This window comes from Protomyctophum bolini, assembly GCF_963924005.1.
Source record: "Protomyctophum bolini genome assembly, chromosome: 20".
In the NCBI taxonomy this organism is placed as follows: domain Eukaryota; kingdom Metazoa; phylum Chordata; class Actinopteri; order Myctophiformes; family Myctophidae; genus Protomyctophum; species Protomyctophum bolini.
The window spans coordinates 38,629,402-38,651,919 of record NC_137881.1 but is presented as its reverse complement, the minus strand read 5'-3'; the positions used below and the strand labels follow the sequence as shown (position 1 = coordinate 38,651,919).

General features: G+C 42.7%; 4 protein-coding genes and 1 long non-coding RNA gene across 5 annotated transcripts; 2 read left to right on the top strand and 3 right to left on the bottom strand.

The window, feature by feature from the left end:
* Positions 1–416: 416 nt before the first annotated feature.
* On the top strand, positions 417–800 carry LOC308335404 (histone H2A-like; the record flags this gene model as incomplete). The annotated part of the gene is made up of 1 exon (XM_080792431.1): positions 417–800. The coding sequence occupies one exon, from the start codon at positions 417–419 to the stop codon at positions 798–800; it is 384 nt and encodes a 127-aa protein (XP_080648557.1).
* Positions 801–3,270: 2,470 nt separating this feature from the next.
* Positions 3,271–3,680, bottom strand: LOC308335418 (histone H4). Its single transcript, XM_080792445.1, has one exon. The coding sequence runs from the start codon at positions 3,667–3,669 to the stop codon at positions 3,358–3,360; it is 312 nt and encodes a 103-aa protein (XP_080648571.1). The 5' UTR covers positions 3,670–3,680; the 3' UTR covers positions 3,271–3,357.
* A 1,388-nt stretch (positions 3,681–5,068) lies between these two features.
* LOC308335388 (histone H1-like) lies at positions 5,069–5,686 on the bottom strand (the record flags this gene model as incomplete). Its single annotated transcript, XM_080792410.1, has 1 exon — positions 5,069–5,686. One exon carries the CDS (start codon positions 5,684–5,686, stop codon positions 5,069–5,071), a length of 618 nt encoding a protein of 205 aa, XP_080648536.1.
* Positions 5,687–9,734: 4,048 nt separating this feature from the next.
* On the bottom strand, positions 9,735–10,145 carry LOC308335153 (histone H3.2; the record flags this gene model as incomplete). The annotated part of the gene is made up of 1 exon (XM_080792156.1): positions 9,735–10,145. One exon carries the CDS (start codon positions 10,143–10,145, stop codon positions 9,735–9,737), a length of 411 nt encoding a protein of 136 aa, XP_080648282.1.
* A 10,832-nt stretch (positions 10,146–20,977) lies between these two features.
* On the top strand, positions 20,978–22,518 carry LOC308335137. Its single transcript, XR_013965983.1, has 3 exons — positions 20,978–21,182; positions 21,558–21,664; positions 22,006–22,518. It is a non-coding gene; the product is annotated as an uncharacterized lncRNA (long non-coding RNA).

Genomic DNA, 22,518 nt, shown 5'->3' with positions numbered 1-22,518 from the left:
ATGATTATGAACAGTGTATATGTGTGGCGAGAGACTTTGCTTTCTTTTAAATATACCCTTTACATTTTAGAATTATTGTCTGGTACTTTGCTGGGTATTTTATTGTATTTGTATATGTATGCATTGACCTGAGCAAAACAAATTTCCCTTGTGTATAATAAAGACTCTCTCTCTCTCTGAAAGAAACCGTCTCTGGTCAGGAACCTCCTTCCTTGGGAGGAGCTGTTCAGCCACTAGCACCGATTGGAGGGGAGCTCGTACACACTCAGCCCTCGCTCTCATTCATTGGTGGGGCGCACAGCCGCACATAGACAGTAGCAGTAGAACGTGTGCTGTTGAACATATAAAGGGTCTCGCGCGCCTCTCCACCAGCATATTTCTTCTATATTCAATTCCAGAAATAAGCCTACACCAAAATGAGTGGCCGAGGAAAAACGGGAGGAAAGGCCAGGGCGAAGGCTAAGACCCGCTCATCCCGTGCCGGTCTCCAGTTCCCCGTGGGTCGTGTCCACAGGCTGCTGCGTAAAGGCAACTATGGCAAAAGAGTGGGCGCCGGAGCTCCAGTGTACCTCGCTGCGGTGCTCGAGTATCTGACCGCAGAGATCCTGGAGTTGGCTGGAAACGCTGCCCGTGACAACAAGAAGAGTCGTATCATCCCCCGTCACCTCCAGCTGGCCGTCCGCAACGACGAGGAGCTCAACAAACTGCTGGGCGGAGTGACCATCGCTCAGGGCGGTGTGCTGCCCAACATCCAGGCTGTTCTGCTGCCCAAGAAGACAGAGAAAGCCGCTAAGAAATAAATCTGCTTCATTCGTTTAACGAAACCCACAAAGGCTCTTTTAAGAGCCAACCACTCTTTCCATGTAAAGGTTAATTTCCAATGTCTTGCACAAGCGCACATGCACGCACGCGCAACACCATGCGCGTGCACGACACGCACTTGCTGGTGTGCTTAACCCTCTAACACCCGCATTCATTTCTACTTGCAAAAAATATATTTCAACCTTACTACTACTTTGTAGGCTACTACTAGGACTAAGACTAAAAAATATGTTAAAAAAAAAAAGTTTGATGAAAAATGTATAATAATGATATAATGATATAATAAATTAATAATTTACATTTGGGGGATATCTTTCACAATAATGAATAAAACATGTTCTAGACATTCTAATGATCACAAAAAAAACATATTACATTTATTTTACCTACTTTTATTAGGGTAAAGGTCAAAAGTCTTAGGTTAAAAAATGTTCAAAACATTTTTTATTTGTGTGAATTTCAGCCTCTGTGGGGGGTGTTTATATGCAAATATCATGACTAATGCCATTGAAATGGCATTGCAAGAACAGAAAAAATAATAATAATTTAGTAATTAATTAAAATAAAATTGTTGCTAAAAAGCAACGCTGGGTCTTAGAGGGTTAAATGCATTGTGTATAGTACCAGCTGTGCTTAATCATAATTACGTGCTCGGTTTGGAAAAGTTTGATGTAGTTTGTTGTAGGTAATAGTTTAATTGAAAGCTTATTAGTTGGCAAGTGAGCATATTTGAAGAAATACAAATCTAACAAAAATACAATTATATGCAATAGGCTAGGCCTGTATGGTCGAATATGACATGATATCAAGGCATTTAAGTAATGTAATAAGTTGCTATAACCCCGTATGATACAAGTGATACTTGATACAGACCATAGACCACAGACACAGGACCATATGCATTGGGGGACAAAGTTCTTAACAATGTGTTGCGACTGTAGGCCACTGTTTACTATGAAAACCTGCATTTCCCGTCAGTCAGTCAGTAATTGTGTCATGTCACGCCTCCATATATTGTCACGCCTCATGACATCATGCCTCATGACACGTCACACCACCATATATGATATAAGATCACGACACTGACCTAATCAAACCCTGGATAGCCATACATGGAAAAGACTGGATCATCACCTATATCTCCATATATGGAGCTGAGCCGGCCAGCAACTCTACATCTGACCTCAAACCCTTAGGTCTCCATATATGGAGCTGACCTGTTCTGACATTCCATATGTTGATCCTTCCCCACCCGTCCTTCCTCTTCGATGTTTCCTTTTTGACTGATACCTGTCCATTCAAACTCTAGACCCAAAGTTATTAGTAGAGTTCTCAGGCCCAAAAATGAAGGCCCGGCCCTACCTGGGCCCTCATCAAACCCTGTACACTCAAGGCACTGCCCCCGCTGCCACCCTTCGATCTCCATATATGGAGCTGACCTGTTCTGACATTACATATGTTGATCTGACCTCATCAAACCCTGTACACTCAAGACACGCTCCAATGCCAGTACAGAATTAATTCCATATGTTGATCTGACCCCCCCATGCCAAAGCACCAGCGCTCGCCCAGTAGTCTGCCGTCACCCAGGCAGATGTGTGCACGTGACCTCACTTCTCGCCCTCAGGGCGTCTTACTGGTATAGTCGGATTGGCAAGATGGTCTACTGTTATTTATCTTTCTATTCCCACAACAATATAGTCTCCAGAAAAATATGGCATATTTTGGACATCATTAATCATGACTAATACATTTTTAAGAAATGTAATGTATTTCTTTTTAATGTAATCGTTTGACAGCCATAATACTACACACACACAATTGGTAATATTAAAGTGGAGACGTTTAGCAATGTTGCTCATTCCACGGACGCGTGGTCATGACAAGCTGTACCTCGTTGTAAAGGTGACTAATCAACGATTAAAATGATGTAAAACACAATACCAATTGGTATTATTAAAGTGGAGAAATAATGGACCAAAGTTAAGTTTCCGGTCCCTCACGGATCACCGCCCTCACAGAGCACAGCCCCCTCACGGAGCACGTCTCGTCTGCGAGACTGCAGCTGGGTGCTATTGTGTCGTCAACAGCAGCCAAAAGTAGTACATAAGGGACCCAATATACTAAGAGGTCCTATAATAATACTTTAAGAAAATGCATACCGTATTTTGCTTTGATCCTGTGTCATAGTTGTTGCTGTTATGATGCACAGCTCTCATCTGTATTCATAAAAGTACTTTGTCATTAATGTATACGGAATCAAATAAAAAAAAAATATGGCCCATGTCCAAGTTTGTGCCAGTTATTTAAGCACGCTCCACTACAACAGTTTGTTCACACTAGTCAAAGGCTACTAAAAACTCTGATTGCAAAATCCAGGATTTATTTTTCAGGGCAAACCAGTAATATACTACCGTAGTTAAGTACAAATCTTCAAAAGGTTCTAGAAATTGTATAATGGAATCTGCTCTGTAGAGAAAGTGTGGGCGGCTCTTAAAAGAGCCTTTGGGTTGTTGGTAGATCAAGTCAGCGTTATTAACCTCCGAATCCGTACAGAGTGCGTCCCTGTCTCTTCAGAGCATAGACAACATCCATGGCGGTCACGGTCTTTCTCTTGGCGTGCTCGGTGTAGGTGACGGCGTCACGGATCACGTTCTCCAGGAACACCTTGAGGACACCGCGGGTCTCCTCGTAGATCAGACCGGAGATACGCTTCACTCCGCCACGGCGAGCTAAACGGCGGATAGCGGGCTTGGTGATTCCCTGGATGTTATCACGTAGCACCTTGCGATGACGCTTGGCGCCTCCTTTTCCAAGACCCTTTCCTCCCTTGCCTCTTCCAGACATCGTTGCTTTAGCAGTAGTTCAAGAAGTGAATGATTTGAGAAGCAGAGCCTTGCCTTTTTATGTGTGTTCTGAGGACGTAAGGGAGGACAGGCACAGAGAGAGCTGCGTAGGCGTTGCCAATGTGCACCCCCCACACCCACACACATACTCCTCCCCCTTGGTCACATCACCCATTTGTTTTTACAGTAATATTGCTATTCAACTCTATAATCATATAATTGCTGTTATGTTTTCCACTCCAATATTGCTTTCCCTGTTTTTATTGGTTTTATTCCTTGGCATTAATCTTCTTTTTAACTCCCTAATAAAGTAGATTTTTCATGTTGCTTCTTCTTGCCCCTCATGTGTAAAGTGTATTTGGGTGAGTACTCAAATACACTTTACACATGAGAATACACTTTACACATGAGGGGCAAGAAGAACCTGAGAAAAAGCGCTACATAAGTTTGAGATATTAAATTAAATATCAAATTTTATTATCATGCAAGAGACAATAAAGACAATAATTTATATGTAAACATTTGTAGAAACCATTGGAAAGCATAAATAATAACATTACATGACTTCATGGCTTATTTTCCTATGCTGTACTCTCGATAATTCTAAATACTACAGCATGCAGAGGAGAAGTCATAACAGAACCATCTAAACACTACAACATGCAGAGGAGAAGTCATAATAGAACCATCTAAATACTACAGCATGCAGAGGAGAAGTCATAACAGAACCATCTAAACACTACAACATGCAGAGGAGAAGTCATAACAGAACCATCTAAATACTACAACATGCAGAGGAGAAGTCATAATAGAACCATCTAAATACTACAGCATGCAGAGGAGAAGTCATAACAGAACCATCTAAACACTACAACATGCAGAGGAGAAGTCATAACAGAACCATCTGAATACTACATGCAGAGGAGAAGTCATAAAAGAACCATCTAAATACTACAGCATGCAGAGGAGAAGTCATAACAGAACCATCTAAATACTACAGCATGCAGAGGAGAAGTCATAACAGAACCATCTAAATACTACAACATGCAGAGGAGAAGTCATAACAGAACTATCTAAATACTACAACATGCAGAGGAGAGGAGGGACGCTAATTGGGGAACCCTAGTCCTTTATTTTATTTATTTGGAACTACCATATGTCATTGTACACTATTCAAAATTGATTTGAACCAAACTGATTCATGGTTTATCAGTGTGAAGATAAATGGCAGATTAGAACTGGCCTTTTAATAATTGCGTGGTGTTTGACTTCTAACAAACGGGTATAAAGTGCCTGCTGCTCACATGAACACCATTATAGTGAGGATAGGATACTCTTATAAAACAATGTGGTTGGCTCTTAAAAGAGCCTTTTGTGGGTATAAATATGGAGCAGACAGTTTACTTCTTTTTGGGCGCTGCCTTCTTTGCTGCCTTGGGTTTGGCAACCTTCCTGGCTGGAGCTTTCTTGGCTGCTGCAGGCTTCTTAGCCACTTTCTTGGGGCTCTTGGTGGCCTTCTTCGGGCTTTTAGCTACTACTTTTTTTGCGGCAGGCTTCTTGGCTTTCTTGGGTGATTTCTTGGCGGCTACGGGCTTCTTTGCTACCGCCTTCTTGGGCGATTTCTTAGCCGCTGCGGGTTTCTTGGCTGCAACGGGCTTCTTTGCTTTGACTGCTTTCTTAGCTGCAGGCTTCTTTACCTTCACCGCTTCTGCCTTGTTAATCTTGAAGGAGCCAGACGCGCCGGTGCCTTTGAGCTGGACCAGGGTGCCTTTGGTGACCAGGCTCTTGACCGCGGTCTTTACGCGGACCTTGTTCTTCTCCACATCGTAGCCACCGGCAGCCAAAGCCTTCTTGACCGCAGCGAGAGAGACACCGCTCCGCTCCTTGGAGGCGGACACGGCCTCGACGACCAGCTCAGCGACGCTGGGGCCGGTCTTCTTGGGTCGGGGAGCTGCTGCTGCCTTCTTCTTGGCTGCCTTGGCCGGAGCTGGTGCTGGTGCTGGAGCGACTTCTGCCATTATTCTCTCGGATAGTAGATTGCTGTTCCTTCTCGAAAGTAAACTCCCACAGTGTGATGCTGAACGCTCTGAAGGGGCTGGACTTAAACGCCACATGAGAACCATCTAGACTCAACATACACAGCAGCTCTTCTGTAGTATCTTAATGTGACACTTTTGTGTTTTCTCCTCAATTAAAACATCATATAACTATCTACTGGGTATATTATTTAATGCAACAAAGAGCTGATCAGTTAACACACATGCTCCTTTTTTACATTAATACATCTGATATGAAAACAGCACTCTAGTGTTTAAGTTATATGATAAAAAACACCACCCTTCCACAGTCCGACACAAGTGTTTCCTATCATTTGTATTCTAAAACAATTTAAACTATGATAAATTGACAATGATACTCAAACTCCTCTTAGCAGACATTCATGGCGACGCAATAACATAAACTATACTTTTGTTTTGTCTTCCGTTTTTCTATAAAAAGAAGGTTTTCTGACACAAGTAAACACACTCCAGTTGACAACAGCATGGTGGAGTTGATACCACATTCCAATGCCAGAGGTTGTAATACTTTTGTGGTCAAAAACGTATTGCTATCAAAATACAAAAAATATGTTTTCATCTTCAATCAACTGCAGGTACATTATGTCTTTGGTTATGGCAAACATAAGCTACACTGATACACTACTTCCATGCTTGATGATGTGAGCAGACAAATCTGACTTTGGAACATGATGTTGCATGTTGGCATGCATTATTTTACTTAAACTGGTGTGTACAGTAGACTATACCTTTGTATTAATACAAAAGTATTTGTTGTAGTGTCGTGACATTATGGACAACATGGAGACTATAATGTATTTTATGGACACTACTTCATATGTATTCTTTTCAGAGCCACCCACACTTTCTTTCAATATTTATTCAGCTAAGTGTCATGATCAATGAGGCCAATAATTAAGTACTTATAAGTAATCCGTTCTCAACAGTGATATCAAAGTACATTATAGTAGTAATGGATGGATTCATGACAGAGGTGGCAGTGCATATTTAGGTGAGGTGACTCTGAGACAAGCTTGGTTAAGGCCTATTCATAGTCTAGAATTTGGGTGGTGAGGTGACCATGCCCCATGCCAGACTGTGAAGAGTTGGAGACCATTATGACACTTGCTCATAGAAGACTGCAATAGTTCAAAAGCAATCTGGAGCAAGATGCACGATATAGGCGTGAGGGTGCCATGTCACAGGGACATTTTGTACGGTATTTTTTAAACAAATTTGAGTAACTTAAAAGGAGAAAAACAATGGACCTGAAGAGACTGCCCACGCACTTAAACTGGCACACTTTGGCACTGTAGGGTTAGTAGTAGTAGTAATTTTAGCACAGCCCAGACAAATGTACTTTGTAACATTCATGTAAATATATTTTTTGCCCTTATTCTGCCACAGTGAGTAGTATTCTGATGTGAGGACTCCCGGTTGCGGTATGTCTACATGTTTTATACTTTTAAATGTTTATACTGAGTGTGCGGTTCTGGGGGTGTTGTTGCATGCCAGCGGATAGACACACATGGCACCAAAGCATGGTGCTATTTGTTGGCGAGTGGCGAGACCTTCAGAACAGCACATGCAGGTGCAGGCATTTGGGCGTTGGGGGGTGCTGCGGATAGTACACATGGCACCCAAGCATGGTGCTGTTTGCTCGCGCTCTCTGGCGCCTAAAAGCCTATTCATAGTCTGGATTTTTGGTGGTGAGGTGACCACCGCTCCGGTGGTGAGGTGACCACCGGAGCTGAAATAACGCTGAGCGGCGGTGAGTAAAAACAGAGAGAAGGGCTGGAGCGGTGGCGGTGGTTTGCTCTTCACCGCGGCTCGTGACGTCATGTTGTAGTTCGGTGGTCACCTAACCACCGAAGATCCAGACTATGAATAGGCCTTTATGGTTATGGAGCCTCACACAGCTGGACTCAAGTAAACATTAAGAAATGAATGCAGTGATGTGCAGATCAAACTGTTTTCATTCTCCAGTATTGCATGTGTCAGTTCAACATAAAAGGAGTAAATCTAAGGTTGTGATTCTCTGGGTCAGGATGTATCCCCCCCCCCCCCCCCTAGCGATGCTGATTAATAGCAGAATAGCAGATCTACAAGATCACACAGAGTCACAGACTTGCAGTATTGTTATTATTTGCGGGGCACAAGCCCCATCTATGTCGAGCCTTTAGTCAAGTCAAGTCAAGTCACCTTTATTTATATAGCACATTTAAAAACAACAGAAGTTGACCCAAAGTGCTTTCCATATAAAAATTACATCATAAAATACAACATTAAAATAAACGTTTAGCAATACTTCATATAAGAAAAATACAATATTAGAACATTTAAAGAGCATGAAACAACAAAAAAGCCTACTGATTACAAAAAGGTTTAAAACATTTACAGGACTAGGAGCTGAAGGCAATTAGTGTGCACGTAAACAGTGTGTCCTAAACACAAACATTTAATGCCATTGACAATGAATGGCCAGTTCTGAGTGTTTGTGTTAACACAAACATTGAAGACGAGGACATACATTGTGATTGGCCAGAATGAGATGATGTATGATGACGTATAAGAGCGCCCCTCAATTCACACGGGTGTGATTTGTTTGCATATTCAGTATTCTAATGTAATTTCACAAATATGTTTTCTTTGCTTGGTGTTCTGTGTAACAGCACATTGAATTGCCTTGTTGAAATAAAATTGGCATTGCCTTTCATAGTAACCCAAAAAAGTGATTACTTACAAATGAATGCTAAACTAATGATAATAATTTCATGTGAATGGGTGTCTGAGATAATAGTAAGGAGCACACACAGGTAGCAGTTTTAATGACTTATTATAGCCTTCACACAATGTAACTCAAATGATACAGTATTTGTATTGTTTTTTTGTGCAATGGCATTGATGAATAAACACTTTAATGTGCACATGAGAGTTAGTCAAATTTTCTCAGCACACATTACCAAATTAATAATTGTCATTTTTGGCTCATTGTTGAGTTAGTTAAAAGTGCATAACTAGTCAATACCAAAGGATAATAGCTCTTTAAGGCGAGACACCCCAGGTGAATAGGGAAAAAAAGTTAAATAATAGCTATCACAATGAAACTTCTCCAGTTGATTACTTATATTAAAACTAAGATTTTTTGTATTACAAGTTTTCTGAAATTATATGTTTAAATATGCAAATTAGGCATTATATGCGCTAATTTGCATACATTTCGGGACGATAAATCTGAAGATCGGATAAAGCCAGGTTCAAAATGATCATTTCATTTTGTTGACACATTAGAGACAAAGAAAATTACACATGGGATTTTTGATATCTCTAATTATCACTCCACAAATCAGAAAATAGTGTCAACAGGCATAAAAAACCCAATTTTCGGCATTTTTTTGGTATAAAATGTGATGTAAATCAGGCTGTGAATGATATATCAACAAATCCATGTGTAAATGTCTGCGGAATATAGTTATGAATAAGACTGGAAAGTTTGGTGTATGTGAGTTCAACTGAAGTGGAAATTCTTTGTCCCAAGTATGAGGAAAACTCATTTTGAGAAAACGGCCTTTAAAGATTTGTATTGTAAAATTCCAAAACGTTTTATTTGAAGCCACTATTTTGAGACAAAATATCTCATCCAAACCTTGGCAACAACATATAATGGCATATATCATTGGAAAGGTCTGGACGTCAAGCTGACTGTGGTCTGATCCAAATATGGTCACTTCCTTTGTACCAACAACCAATCATGAAAATAGAGATGGTGGCTTTTCACCCCGAAAAACGAGCTGTCATTGGCTAAAATAAACTATCCAACTAAACATCTAAATCTGTATTTTTAATGTGTATTTTGCTTTAGTTTGAAAGAAAACATGTTTAGGAAGCAAAATAGCAAAAAAAAAAAAAAAAGAAAAATCATGATTTCACCTGGGGTGTCTCACCTTAAATAACACATTTGGTGGCTCTTAAAAGAGCCGTTTTGGGGTTGTGACAGTGACGGATTTGTTTAAGCACGTTCTCCGCGGATACGACGGGCCAGCTGGATGTCTTTGGGCATGATGGTCACCCTCTTGGCGTGGATGGCGCACAAGTTGGTGTCTTCAAACAGACCGACCAGATAAGCCTCTGCGGACTCCTGCAGAGCCATGACGGCGGAGCTCTGGAAGCGCAGGTCGGTCTTGAAGTCCTGGGCGATCTCCCTCACCAGGCGCTGGAAGGGCAGCTTGCGGATCAGCAGCTCGGTGGATTTCTGGTAACGACGGATCTCCCTCAGAGCCACTGTACCGGGACGGTAACGGTGAGGCTTTTTCACTCCGCCGGTGGCCGGCGCGCTCTTACGAGCTGCCTTGGTGGCGAGCTGCTTCCTGGGCGCTTTGCCCCCGGTGGACTTACGAGCTGTCTGCTTAGTTCTGGCCATTGTCTGTTCTATAGAGGTCTAGAATAGAATGACTAAACAGAGCAAACTGCTGAATTTATTAGCGCCACGGAGACGCCGTCGTCCTATGATTGGTCAGTGTTCTGAAACCTCCTTGTTTGGGGAGGTACCATGCATCACTGGCACCGATTGGAGGGCAGCTCTTACACACGTCAATCTGACTGGGACTGCTGTAATATAGCTAATAAATACTATGGAATACCAGGGGCCTATTTCACGAATCTTGGATTAACTAATCCAGGATATAGGCCAAAGCGAGGCTTTTTAAATCCTGATCTTTACAGCCTGGTTTATTCCGTTCCACTAAAGCCAAGTGAGGCTCAGAATTGGCGGATTTGGCGAGCCGGGCTTTATTCTATATTCAATTCCAGAAATAAACCTACACCAAAATGAGTGGCCGAGGAAAAACGGGAGGATAATATACTCATCTGAACTATAAAGCCGCAGGCACCGGTGGTGTCTGCGGTACGGTGGTACCTTTAAACTAATTCCTCTCATATCTGAGATATCTGAGATATCTCAAAAAAAATAACGGTGAACAGAAAGCACGACTATAGGGGAAATGCCCCCTGCGGGGGAGGACCCCCGGTCCGAGCCCGGAGACCGGACAGGGCGGCACTGGGCTCGGATTCGCTTTATCGGACATGGAGAGCCTCCGAGCAGAAGCGTGGTCGGACAGTATCTGCTCAGAACGAGGTGGATGGAAGTGAGTGAAATATACTCCTTTATAGCCCTACCAAACAGGAGAGAGTTTGAACTCTCTTTCCACCGTGAAGGTTCCCTGCGGAAATTCAGCACCCTTTTTGCAGACAGATCTGTAGAGGGCGAGTGGAAGGACTTTGAACTTCATTCCTCTGTACCTGTCGACACACTCATTGTCATGATCAAGTTCTGGACGGCAAGGGTAGCAGATTACGACATCGAGCAGTACCTGAGCAGGTACTGCACACTCTTGCGTCCAGTGGAAAAACTCCTGGACGAGTTTGGCTTGTGGTATGGGGTCCGACGCTACAGGGTCAAGCTGCATAAACCAGGCAGTGACGGGCGACCAGTAGACCTCCCTAACTCCATTTCCCTGGGGCCATACAATGGGAAAATCACCTATGCAGGCCAGATACAGAGATGCTATATCTGCCAGTCCAGATTTCACCAGGTGAAGGAATGTGACATTGTGAAGTGCTGGAAATGTGGTATGACTGGACACAAGGGGAAGGAGTGTACTAGTGCCGGAGTCTGTAGCCTGTGCAGTGAAGTGGGGCACACTTTCTTCACCTGCCCACAGTCGTACAGCAACAGAGCAAAGCGGAGGCAGCAACAAGCTGCGGATACAACCCCGGAGCCCGAAGCAGCAGCAGCAGGAGAGACGCCAACAGACAGCCACGTCAGCCAGCAGACACAGGACACCCCGTCAGCTGACAGCCAGCTGACGTCACCTGACAGCCAACCGACGGCAGCTCCAACACCACCCGAGGGGAGGCGGAGACCAGAAGAGGAGACTCCGCCCGCGGACAGCAGCCAGCAGATCTCAGTTCCAGCAGCACCCGAGGAGGAGACGAAGAGACCAGCGGACAAAGAACCGGCACCTGAAAGGCAGCAACAGCGCACGAAGGCCACCACCAGCGGGCAGAAAAAGCCAGCGAGCAAGCCCTCAGCAACGCCGAGGAAAAAGCCACCGAGCGCAGCCCCAGCGGAGGAAGCATCGACACCGCAGACGGACGCAGCGGCTGCTGTGCCAACAACATCAGCTCCAGTGCAGCTTCCCCCTGCCGACGCGCAGCCATCAGATCAGGACATGGAGAGTGCTACGCAGGTCAGTCTTCCCAGCTATCAAGTGCCGAATTATGCAGACACAGAGGACAGAATAAGTGACATTTTGCGGGATTTAGAGACTAACGAAGGTCAAACAGCTCTCGAAGATGCGATTGACATTTTGTGCGGATCACAGTCCGAGGAGCGGGGTCCTGTATCCACCTTATTGGTGTCCACAGAGAACTTCCCTCCCTTACAAGGCAAGAGAGACAGACAGTCTCCTGAATCACATATTAAGAATGGGAAAAAATCCAAAAGCCAGGGATCGAAAAAGCCCTTTAAAACCTGATGATGAAATATATAGGCCCACTACTCGCCATAATGATGTTTAATATTGCCACAATCAATGTAAGGGGAATACAGCAAGAAAGTACTAGACAGGAGAAACTTAATATAATTAAAAATATTAGAGCTGATATTATTTTTGCACAAGAATTGCGGCTAAAAACACTGGCTGATGTAAATACTGTTAGAGAGTACTGGTCCCACGGGTGGTCGGAATTTTCAATTGGTGGTGACCACGTCGATGGAGTCGGTATTTTGTTTAACACAAAAAATGTAACTATTCAAAGGAAACGAGAAATAATACCAGGCCGACTTCTGGTCTTAGACTGTATAGTACGGAAACAGAAAATGCGGCTTATTAATGTATATACAACCCCGCAGCGATGCGAAAAGATATGTCTTTTTAATAAGTTGAGAGAAGTTTTGTGTGGAGGGCAGTGTATAATTCTGGCCGGTGATTTTAACACTATAACAGATCTTAAAGATAGAATATCAACAACCGGTAGTAACACAGGCCTATATGATAGAGCGAGTAAAGTTTTGAAGGAAACCTGCGAAAGTCTAGAAATGAGAGATACTTTTAGGGTGCTGCACCCAGATGCAACTGGCTATACACGTTTTGACTCAAGGGTCAAGACGCGTATAGACAGAATTTATGTGTCAAAAGACATTAATGTGAACACATATAAAACTGAGGCTTGGGTTAATTCCGACCACCTGGCAGTGAGAGCTACTATTAGCTTTCACGCCAGACCCAGAGTAAACAACTGGAAACTAAACATCAATTGCTTAAAAAATCTAGAGTTAATACAGAGTGTTAAAAATGAGATAAGTAGAGTGAAGGATTTAAGAGTTCTTACTGAATCAAATGTCGAATTATGGGAAGAGATGAAGAGATGCGTAAAAAGGCAACTCATTTTAAAATGTAAATATTTAAATATGGAACGGAATAAAGAGTATAATAAACTAATGCAACTATATGTTGAACTCAAATGTAAAAGTAGCCCACTATCAGAACATGATGAAAATAAATTAGACGACATTACTAGCACTTTGAAGATTTTTAATAATGATTATTTTAATGCAGCTAAAGTACAAGCAGGCTTCGATATGGACGAACCAGCAAACATACGAAAAGTTATAGAGAAATATAAAGAGAGACAGGAGTTTAACTGTATAAATGCACTGACAAATAAACATGGTCAAATTGTAAATGATGATAATGGAATAATGGAATTGATAGTGGAACATTTTAAGGAAATGTATTGTGGTGATGGTACTTTGTTGGATGCAGAGGCCTTTTTATCAGAGGTGAAAAAAATAGATGGAGTGCACTTTGACACACTCCTGGGTGATTTCACAAGCGAGGAAGTAAAAAAAGCAATTTCTTTGTTAAACCGAGGGAAGTCTCCCGGCCCGGATGGCCTACCCTCCGAATTTTATCAGGTCTTTGCTAACGAACTTGCTGATATTTTGGCCTCTGCATTTAATGACGGGTGTTTTAAGAAGTCAATGCATGACGGGTTTTATCAGGGTACCATCTCGATGATCTTTAAAAAAGGGGATGAAAAAGATATAAATAATTGGAGACAGATCACACTAACTAATATAGAATATAAGATACTCGCCAAAATCATAATGATAAGACTAAATACAGTATTAAACGAAATAATTGAAAAAGAACAGACATGCGCCATTAAAGGACGTATGATGTGGGACAATTTAAATAGGATCAGAGAGATGATAAACTCACGTCATGAGCCTGGCTTTTTTATTGTTGGCTTTGACCAAAAGAGAGCTTTTGATTTTGTAAATAGAGAATATTTATGGGGTGTTTTAGATAAATATGGGTTTCCACAGGTATTTATAAAAATGGTTAAAATGTTGTATGCAAAATCTCAGGTGGCGGTAAAAGTAAATGGAAGGACGTCTAATTACATTGACATAAAGAAAGGGGTGAAACAGGGCTGTCCGCTGAGCGCAGCGCTCTACGTTCTGGCCATCAGCCCATTACTAAATAAAATAAAAAATGATAACCGAATACAAGGAGTTCGGATTAATAGAACGGTAGCCAAGGTGTCCGCATACGCGGACGATGTAACTGCCTTTATAAAATCGCAGAGAGAACTGGATTATGTCAGAGAACACTTCCACCTCTATGAGCAGGTCGCGGGGGCCAAGCTAAATGAGACCAAAACGGAATGTATTTGGATAGGAGAGGAGGATCGGAGGCCGGCCCTGCTCATGGAGGTGAAAGAGGAAATGAAAATACTTGGCATTTTCTTTGCTAATAGGGACTGTGCAAAAAATAATTGGGACAGAAAAGAAATGGAAATACATGCCGAAGTTGAAAAATGGAAAGTTAGGGACACAACTTATAAATCGAGAATAGAGATTGTAAAAACATTTATTTTGTCAAAATTATTGTTCCTGGCCACCATTTTTCCGCCACCTGAGAAATGCATAACAAGAATTAATAGGATGTGTGTACGTTTGATTTGGGGAAACAACCGGGAGGTTGCCAAAAGGATTTTTATGTTTAAAAGTGTCAAAGAGGGAGGCCTTGGCGCAATGGACGTCGGCAGCAAAATAATGATTGCATTCTGTAAAAATGTGGCTAGGGGCATTCTGTGTGGAGCAGCTTGGGTAGGAGACCACAAAACATGGAGAAAACAGAGGGGCAGGGGCAGACTGTCACTGCCATACTATAAACTGGCATATGGGGACTTTACCACAAAACATAGCAATTTAAATATTAACTGGGGAACCCAATCAAATAAAATAATATATAATCTAATAAGTAATAAGATATATGGAGGTATGGTACTTTTTAAACACTGCTCCTTTGAAGAAAGTAAAAACCTAGTAAATAATTTTAACAGTGGCCTCGTCACTGGGAAGATGCAGGACGTTATGTGGTTAACTGCACACGGTAGACTTCCAACTAGAGCAGTAGTTAAATGGAGCTGCTTTGTAACCACAACGGAATGCCCCATGCCAGACTGTGCAGAACTAGAGACAATATGGCACTTACTCGTAGACTGCAAGAGATCAAAAACAATCTGGAGCAAGATGTACGATTTAGGTGTGAAGGTGCCATGCCACAGAGACATTTTGTACGGTATCTTTAACTGCAGAAAAGAAGATTATGATATATTTTGGGTTTGTATTTGTGTGACAATTTTTAGGATCTGGACAACTCGGAGTAGAATGTCAATAGACCATGTAGTAATTGATGCAAACACTGTGTTTAAACATATTAAAACGGAACTTAAAAGGAAAAAAACAATGGATCTTAAGAGATTGCACACGCACCTAAACTGGTCCACCTTGGCACTGTAGCCTGTCTGGACAAGATAATCTTTGTAACATGTGTATATATATATCTTTTCTGCCTTGTCCTGATGCGAGGACTCCCTCTCTGGACATTTTATATATTTATTAATGTTTGTACTGAGTGTGTTGCTCTGGGGGTCTTGTTGCGTGCCAGCGGATAGTCACACATGGCACCAAAGCATGGTGCTGTCTGCTGGCGGGCGGCGAGACCCTCAGAGCGGCACATACAGGCACGGGCGCTTGGGCTTTAGGGGGCGACGCGGAGAGTATACATCGCATCAACGGATGGTACTGTGACGCTCGCGCTCCCTGGCGCCTAAGTGGCTGTGAACTAAATGTTTTTGATGTATGTATTGATGATGTTTTATGTATTATGATGTATGTAATTTGATGTGATGATTTTATACATTGACAAGCAGCATATATGTTTGTATGGATTTTCAAGTTTCGATATATGTATGACTTGTAACTGTGTGGAAATTTAATAAAATACTTTAAAAAGCGAGCCGGGCTCAGCAAGCCTCGCTTACAAGCGCGTGCACGCATTCCTTGAAAAGCCATGATGCCGATCATAGATTTCTTGAGCGAGACCAATCATGAGCGAGGCGAGCAAATCTGCAGGGAGAGCTGCGGCTTTCACCGATGAGGAGCAAGAAAATCTTATGATATACTACGAGGAAGCCAAGGAAATAATAAAAAAAAGGGAAATACAAGCGCCATTAACAAGGCGAGGGAGAGAGCGTGGCAAAATATTGCCGACAGATTGAACGCATAAATTGTAAAGCATATTATATAGTCGAAGTCCATAAATATATAATTCAGTGAACCTATAGCCCCGAGTTGTGAAGGGTGAGCTATAGTTCCAAACGAGCTTAAACTTTAAGGGCACTTTCTCGAAATAGCGCACTGAGCTCATTTGTGCAATGCAAACGCCAAACTAATAGGCGAGTGCGCTCCGGATTCGGTATGGTATGGAATTATATCCTACTAATCTACATGTATTGTGCGCCATGAAATGTTACATTACATTAAGTCTGTCTGTCTATCTGTCTGCATGCACTGTAGTGTCACGATTGCATGGCATGATGGCAATACCGATTTTTCAGAATGTATTATTCCATCATAATTTGAGCCTATAAATGTCTCAAATTTGAAAGCACTATATTTCTAAAACTATGAAACATTTCAAAGATTCCTTTTCAGGCACACATGTCCACCGTAGGATGAACCTAAATAGGTTTGAATGGGGTTTCTATGTGTAAGTATGTAGGACTATGGGTGAAACGTTATAATGGTAATATGTTGTAAAACAACGAGTAATGGTAATATTTAGTGGTTTTCACTTTTACAAAAAAAAAAAAAAAAAAAAAATCTTCTTAACCGTGCACTTGCACGACAGCAAACCTACTCATGGGGAACATTCACCAAAAGCAGCTGATCTACAAGCTCACAAGCTGTCAAGATGTTGTGCAGCCTATGTATTTTGGTTATTTGATTTTATATAGTGCTTAAATTAGTCCTTTAATACAGACCGATACAAATAAGGCAACATAAACCCATAATAATTGAATAAATCTGGAAAACATAATTGGTTTGTGATCAGTTTGACTGCTTAATGAACAGTAAAGACATCAGGATTAGGTTAAACCTGGCTGTTAGCCTGGTCCGGAGCAGGCTAAGGGCCGATTCATACTCCCATTTCGGCGCTGTAGTGCCGAAATGATTTCGGCTCGTCAGAAATTTTCAGTAGCACCGAAGAGCCGACTTTAGGACGGTACCCGCCCCCCCGAACCTCAAATGACGTCAAATTGTAGGCTCTACAGCGCCGAACCGACTTTTATTCAGCTCTAAAACAGGAGTAATCGGCCCTTAATCCAAAGCATAAATTCCCATGGTAATTTATGTAGCATCCCTTTCATGAAACCGAATCAAGCCTCAACATATCCAGGTTAACTGGTTAAGTTAATCTGGCAAGATCAACCAGCTTTCATGAAACCGGTTAAGCCAGGATATGTGTTAAAACCCGGCTTAATCTCTAATCCAAGTTTCGTGAAATAGGCCCCAGTTTCCAGCAAACTCAGGGTTTCCTGCACAATGTTGTTGGCATGGCGCTGCTCCATGCTTGAAATAAATCCATGCCAAGCTTTTTTTTTGAGGGGGCTAGTGAATCATGGTGTGTGTGTGATATGAAATGTCCAGTACCTCCCCTGTGCCTCCCCAAGTGCCACCCCAGTGTCTGCCCATGCAGTGCCCCCCAGTGTCCCCCTGAGTGCCTCCCCAGTGCCTGCAGTGCCTCCCCAGTGTCCCCTCAGTGCCTCCCCAGTGTCTTCCCAGTGCCTCCCCAGTGTCCCCTCAGTGCCTCCCCAGTGTCTTCCCAGTGCCTCCCCAGTGTCCCCTCAGTGCCTCCCCAGTGCCTCCCCACAGTGTCCCCCTGAGTGCCTCCCCAGTTTGCCCCTGAGTGCCTCCCCAGTGTCTCCCCAGTTTTCCCCTGAGTGCCTCCCCAGTGTCTCCCCAGTGTCTCTCCAGTGCCTCCCTAGTGTCTCCCCAGTGCCTCCCTAGTGTCTCCCCAGTGTCTCCCCAGTGCCTCCCCAGTGCCTCCCCAGTGTCTCCCCAGTGCCTCCCCAGTTTGCCCCCGAGTGCCTCCCCAGTGTATCCCCAGTGTCTCCCCAGTGTCTCCCCAGTGCCTCCCCAGTGTCTTCCCAGTGTCTCCCCAGTGCCTCCCCAGTGTCTTCCCAGTGCCTCTCCAGTGCCTTTCCAGTGTCTCCCCAGTGCCTCCCCAGTGCCTCCCCAGTGTCTCCCCAGTGCCTCCCCAGTTTGCCCCCGAGTGCCTCCCCAGTGTATCCCCAGTGTCTCCCCAGTGTCTCCCCAGTGCCTCCCCAGTGTCTCCCCAGTGTCTCCCCAGTGCCTCCCCAGTGTCTTCCCAGTGCCTCTCCAGTGCCTTTCCAGTGTCTCCCCAGTGTCTCCCCAGTGCCTCCCCAGTTTGCCCCAGAGTGCCTCCCCAGTGCCTCCCCAGTGTCTCCCCAGTGCCTCCCCAGTGTCTTCCCAGTGCCTCCCCAGTGTCCTCTAGTGTCCCCCCAGTGTCCCCAATAGCATTACAAGAGCAATAATACAAATGAATCTTACTTTATTAATCTTATTAATTAATGAATCAAATTAATGAATTCATTAATTCCTGCAGGAAACACTGAACTGAAACAAATAATATACATGCATTGCTCTATGACACGGGGCAAATAAATAAACATTTCTACAAGAGCACTCAAAAGGTTAAAAATGAGGAGAGAGTGGATAAAATGTATTATTATTCCAGTCCCATTGATCTTCGAAGAACCAGAACCTACTTTACATTATTATTATTGTCTCCACCAGGCAGAAGGCATGGGGAGAGTATGTTTTGCACTCAGTTCGTCCAAGTGTTTGTGTGTGTGTGTGTGTGTGTGTGTGTGTGTGTGTGTGTGTGTGTGTGTGTGTGTGTGTGTGTGTGTGTGTGTGTGTGTGTGTGTGTGTGTGAGTGTGAGTGTGAGTGCACACTAAACAAAGTGGAAACCGAGCTACACTTCCTAACCATCTGTCCATTGTACCAAGACATCAGAGACACATACTTCCCACAGATTACAACCACACACGGAGATTTTGAAAACATGACCAATGACAAAAAACTCCCATATCTGCTGGGCGAAGTACAACAATGTGCAAACACAGCAGCAAGATTTGTGAGTTGCTGTGATAGGAGAAGGATATCAAATGGAACACAACCACCCTAAAGACTAATCATTGTGTATATTCCTGCACTATACCTGCATCAAGTGATCTTGGTACACAGAAGTTGATCTATTGAAGATTCTGACCTTCAAAGTACATCATTTTTGTTCTGATTGTATTGCTGTATCGTTGTATTGTTCTTTCTGCTTTGGCAATGTAAACGTATGTTTTCTCATGCCAATAAAGCCCTTTGAATTGAATTGAGTTGAGTTGAGTGTGAGTGTGAGTGTGAGTGTGAGTGTGAGTGTGAGTGTGAGTGTGAGTGTGAGTGTGAGTGTGTGTGTGTGTGTGTGTGTGTGTGTGTGTGTGTGTGTGTGTGTCACTCCCATTGATGTCTTAAAAACGAGTCACTTGTTTCTCTGGTACTGGTGGCTTTATTTCTCTCACGTCAATCAACAAGCCAACATAAAAACTGATAAATAGAACAACAAAGCATGAAGCACATAAACATAACTAAAATATAGTACAAACAATATTCACCTCACTGGCTGCACATAGGGATCAAGGGAATGAAGGAAGGAACCCATATGAACAAAAACAATCAAGACTGGAAAGAAACACAATCGATCAATTAGACTCAAAACAAAACATAAACATAAATATTGACAAACAACACACAGAAACCAAAATAACCTGAACTGCCTTCACAACCCTCCTGTCTGCATGCTGCACAGGAGGAAGTGTACAATGCTTGTCAGCCATGCTGAATTGAACCCATATATGGTCATGAGACCGGAAATGACGTAGATAAATGGCGCAACAAATAAAATACTCTTTACCAAAACATCAAATAATGCAAAGTGGAAGGTAGAAAATAAGAAATAACAAAAACATAATTCTGGCAGCCATTCTCTGTGGACAGCTAATCTCCGGCACCGTTGGCTTGATCGCAGCCATACTCTGCACACACACTCCCTGAATGCCACAGCTGAACCTCTGCCCCAAGGTTTTCACATTGGCCTCTTATAGCGCCACCACCAGGCCGCTTTGTGCAAAACTCTTTTTTTGGACAGTACACCTACAGATGTCCAAACAGTATGAAAATGTGTGCACAGTCTCTAGAGCCATTCAATGAAACATGTCTTTCAGATTTGAGATTTTTAGGACTCCATCCTGATTGGCTTCCAAAGTTCACAGGAGTGCTCTGTTTCAAACAAAATGCCACAAATCATGATCTTGTGATTTCAGTGAAATTGTGCATGCACATTCCCACTAGGCCAAGGAAGAAATGCCACTGGAACATTTTCAACTCAGCCTCATGGTGGCGCTATAACTGGCCGATTAGTGTTTTCACCTCTAACTGCATGGATCTGTGTAAAACTTTGTATGCACACTCCCTAGAGGCCAAGGGAAAACCTTTGCCTGGAAATGTACAAATAAACAATAAACATCTGCCCTTTAGTTTATAGCTGCACCAGTGAGAAGCGTCTGACTGCAGGGCAGGATTGATCGATCAAGAAGTCTCTGCGAGGGGGGAGGGCATTGATCAGGAAGTATTGCAAGGGTGGGGGCGGTCCATGGGAGCTTGTTGTTGTCCGCATGCCATGTCCGCTTATTATAAGCGACTTGTATTATTATCGTTATTTGTATTATTATTAATATTATTATTAATTTAATATGCTGCTATGCTTCTAGCTCTGCTATTTTCAAACAGTTGATGAACATTAGATTTAAATGAGCTAATCTGTTGCAATTTGTTGAGTGGCTTCTTTTCAACATTTCTGTTGCAAAATCTGGCACCACTTACACTATTGGGTTACTTATATTACAGCCCGTTTGCTGCAGTTCTTTCCACTTTCCAGACTCTTCTCGTTCTTCCTCCGCAAGGTACGTAAACCAGCAAGACAATATTAATATTATAAGTATAACTTAATATAAATGTAAACGTTCTGCAGTGCAAACTATAGCCTTATGAACAGGAGTTAATGAGTTTGTTTTTCTTTTCTTTATTTAGCAGCAGCTAGCATGGCTGCATACAACATGCATCCTTGCTTCTGGTGACATATTATTTTAATTTGTGAGGTCTGTTAAATGATGGATCATTTTTATTAGTTTAATACTTAAAAAAAAAGATTACTGTTATTGTTACAGCATAGGCAAATTGACAGATCTATGGACTTAATGCCTGTCTACAGATGTAGATTATCTGCTCTGCAAATTCAGTGTAATTGTTAAAATTGTCTTGTTTATTTTTATTAACAGATGCATCGTTCCATATTGACCACCAATGAGTCTGTACAGCTCAAACAATGTACAACCTGCTGTACACTGTACCACTGCTCATATTAAAACTGCAATCGCTTTTGAAGGTATGTATAAGCTTGTTTTTTATTTTTAGGATGTATGTCTGGATGTACTGTAGAGAGGAGGCATTTTCATTATCTTTCAAATTGACATTGGGACTTATTCAGACTGTTGGCCTTGGCCAGGCAGGGTGTGTTATTCATGCACTCATTTCACCCAGGTTCCATCTCTGCAACGCATGCAATTTGTGTGTTCAGTCAGTGAGTCAGTCTAGTGACTGCCAGTGGTCTATGAAGGATGGATCTCCCCTTAAGTACATTTGAAATGTAAGAATGAGTTGGTGCTGTGTGTGTATATTATATACTGTATATTAATTTGTCATATTGTATGTCTCCCCTCCCTCTAGATCTGCGCATCATTAGATGCTGTCTTAACTGCAGATCAGATACATCTCAGGCACACTATCATTGTCCCTGCGGTGTAAGAACACCCTTTTAAGGGCTGATGCGATGAGAAAACACCTGCCGAAGTGCAAACTCTATTCAGGTCAGCTGTCCAGCCCTCCTCAGTCTGCCAGCCCTGCGATGCACAGTGGTCAGTCTGCCAGCCCCGCGATGCACAGTGTTCAGGCGCCCAGCCCTTCTGAGCCCTCTACCCATTCCAGATGCCCGTACTGCTCTGCTTGGCTGCAGAGTGCATCCAAGCAAATGTACACAATGTTAAGGATGTTTACTTTGTAAAATGCTTTATCTGGGCTGAATTTGTTCTTTTGCCCACCTCTGGTGTATTATCAAACATTTGCAATGCGACTGTGTGGTAAACCCTTAATATAAACATAGATAACGTGGTTGTAATTGATACACATTCATTTGATTACAAAGTTGTATTCTTTAAGCAATAAAGAAAAGGATAAAAGGTT

Excerpts from the sequence above, each read along its gene's own strand:
- LOC308335418 (XM_080792445.1), bottom strand. The coding sequence starts at position 3,669 with ATGTCTGGAAGAGGCAAGGGAGGAAAGGGTCTTGGAAAAGGAGGCGCC.